At 26.9% G+C, this 2,750-nt stretch overlaps 1 protein-coding gene across 2 annotated transcripts in view; it reads left to right on the top strand.

Annotated features, from left to right (window-relative positions):
* The window catches only part of LOC106683679 (odorant receptor 10-like), an 11,939-nt gene continuing 9,189 nt past the window's right edge, over nt 1-2,750 (top strand). For both annotated transcript variants that reach the window (XM_067048210.1, XM_067048211.1), the window contains exon 1: nt 1-828. In XM_067048210.1, coding sequence (XP_066904311.1) covers nt 8-828 — 821 coding nt within the window. In that variant the 5' untranslated portion in view covers nt 1-7. The remainder of the gene's footprint in view (nt 829-2,750) is intronic.

Consider the following 2,750-nt stretch of genomic DNA (forward strand, 5'->3'; position numbering starts at 1 on the left):
GAGCGCCATGAGCTACCAAACGGTCATCGCAGACTCAGATGTCATCCACGGTCTCAATGTTGGCTACCTAAAATTCTTCGGCATCTGGAAAACCATCAAAGAGTACAGAGCCTGCGGGAAGAGAAACGCCATAATAAAAATCAAAGTATTTATCACCCTTCTTTTAGCTTTGCCGTATATTTTCTGCCAATACCTGAGTTACTTCATGATAAAAGTCGATATACAGAAAGCTACGTTTCTAAATCTGCATACTTTACCAGCTCTGCAAATGTGCTGCAAAATCCTGGTGTTCTGGTTCCGTTTGGACAGTCAGAGTAAACTGTACGATTTGATGAGAAAAGATTTTATTTCAATTCCGAAGAGTAACACTTCTGTCACGGATGAGATTTATGAAAAAATTGCAAAAAAGTCCAACGTTTTGTGCAAAGCAGCCTTCGTGGTGAATACCAGTATAGTGGTTCTGTCTATTGCTGATCCTGGAATCTCCGTGGACTATATCCTTTATCACACTGGGAATATGAACACTGTGACGACAGGAAAGAAAAAGATCATGGGCGGTTGGTATCCTTTGCCCATTGACAAATCTCCTTTCTACGAAATAATTTTCGCTTATGAAATGATCGTTATGATCTGGGGAGGATTGTTCTTGGCTGTGTATATTTGCATGTTCTATCAAGTCCTCATGTGTCTTTATGCCCAATTTGCTGTGCTTAGCCATCATTTGACAACACTAAAGTTCAAACTTAACCAAAAGACCAACCAGAGGAACAATTCTTTGCTCTACAACCAATTACGAGATATAATAAAAGATCATCAAAAGCTTTTGAGGTATTTATATGAAAATAATTATTTAAATTGAATATTTCTTCTTTTCCCCTTATTTTATTTGATATTAGGAATATATTATATATATATTTTTTATTTATTTAATTATATGATTAATTAAAATTATAATATCCCTATGGTCAGAAGCATAGAAAAAAATACGTTTTAAGTACATATATTTATTCGGGGATACTGTGTCCGCAGCGTAATATAATTCACTTTTAGTTTTAAAATCTACATCTAAAATGTTTAGCTTCATTTAAAATATTTTTATTCTTGAATACAGAAAACAACGTATTTATTTTTTCAGAAAAACAATCTTTTATTTATTAATTGTTTTTAATATTTAATATCATAAATAAAACTAACAAGAGGAAAAAAAAATATTCAAAAAGGTTAAGCTTTTGAACAGTATTGGGTTGCTGAATACCCAGCATATTTACAGTAAGTCAATTTTTTTTTAATTTTATGAAATAAAGGCATAGTAGAGTAAAACTTATAATATATAATAGTAATATATAATTTTTTTTGTTTATTTATTTTTTTTCTTTCTATACATCATATTTTTAATTTTTCTTAATATATATTATCTAAATGATCTTACAAAATTTGTTTGTTTTAAAATCAGGCTTTAAATGCTTAAATCTCTTAAAGAGATTTAAGTTCTTTAAGAGCTTTAAGTTCTATACAACCAAGGAATCAATTAAAATTTGAAAAAAAAAGTCTCTATATTAGCTAATTAAATATTTTTCTATTTTCTATGTGTTTTTATCGCTTAAACAGATTTATAAGTTATTTTTATAAATAAACACATTTCATTCATTCATTTATAATCAATTTAATACTGAGGCAATTATGTAATAAATTCATTAAATTTACTTGGCTATATAGTTCATAAAAAAGTATATACCTAGTCAGTTGGAGCGTGATAGACGTTACATTGTATATACTAAGGACATGTTATCCCCGAAACTTACATTTATAATATATAAATAAGAAACTATTGTATCGTTGTTTTTATTATAATATTTTGGCAAAGAAGGAAAAAACTGAAGGTAAATATAAAATAAAAATTAATGAATAATATTGCTTAATATTATTTATAAATTTTTTTCAGAATCACACTTCAATATAATTTATTATAGTTAATTTGATTTTGATATAGATAACATTTTTTTTTTACTATTAATTACATATATTTTTGTGGATCTTGAAGATCAGTCAATTGTTTCAATTCTATAGAAATTCCTATTTTATTACTGTAGATTTTTATTCCAATGACTGTTAAGAAAGGTATTTTGTGGATTTTGAGGATCAGTCGATATTTTCACTTCTTCATAAAAACTCATTTTATCACGGTGGATTTTTTTAATTACAATATTAACTTTTAATATATAGTTAGTAGTATATATTTAGATAAATTATTAATAATTACTAGTATTAATAATTGAGATCAGTGTTACTTATAAATACTATATTTTTAACACCTAACGATTTGTTATTTTAACATAATATTCTAATAACACTTTTAAAAATAGTTTTTACTTTAAATGATCATGGTTTGTCACATCAAGGGACAATATACAGACAATTAAATGTATGTAAAATTTGTTATACTTTTCGACCACTTGTGTAATTTTTCCTTATAATACAATTTCATTGTACAATGATATTGTATATTATATAATTAAATTTCATATAATTTTTGCCTCAATAAATGTAATATAATAAAATGAGGTTTCTATAATGACTTAATGGCGCCTGGATATTGACGAGTCCTGCTCTTTCCTCCTTAGCGGGGAGAAGAGCTCAGTTCAAAGGCTGAATGTATATATTGTAAATAGCAATGATTGTGTTTAAGATGTTATTTTATTTTAAGTTTAATTTTCTTTTTATTTATTTTTTTCTTCTCTCTCTCTCTCTCT

Source organism: Halyomorpha halys, unplaced genomic scaffold (genome assembly GCF_000696795.3).
Source record: "Halyomorpha halys isolate HHAL.00 unplaced genomic scaffold, Hhal_1.1 Scaffold28.1, whole genome shotgun sequence".
NCBI lineage: Eukaryota > Metazoa > Arthropoda > Insecta > Hemiptera > Pentatomidae > Halyomorpha > Halyomorpha halys.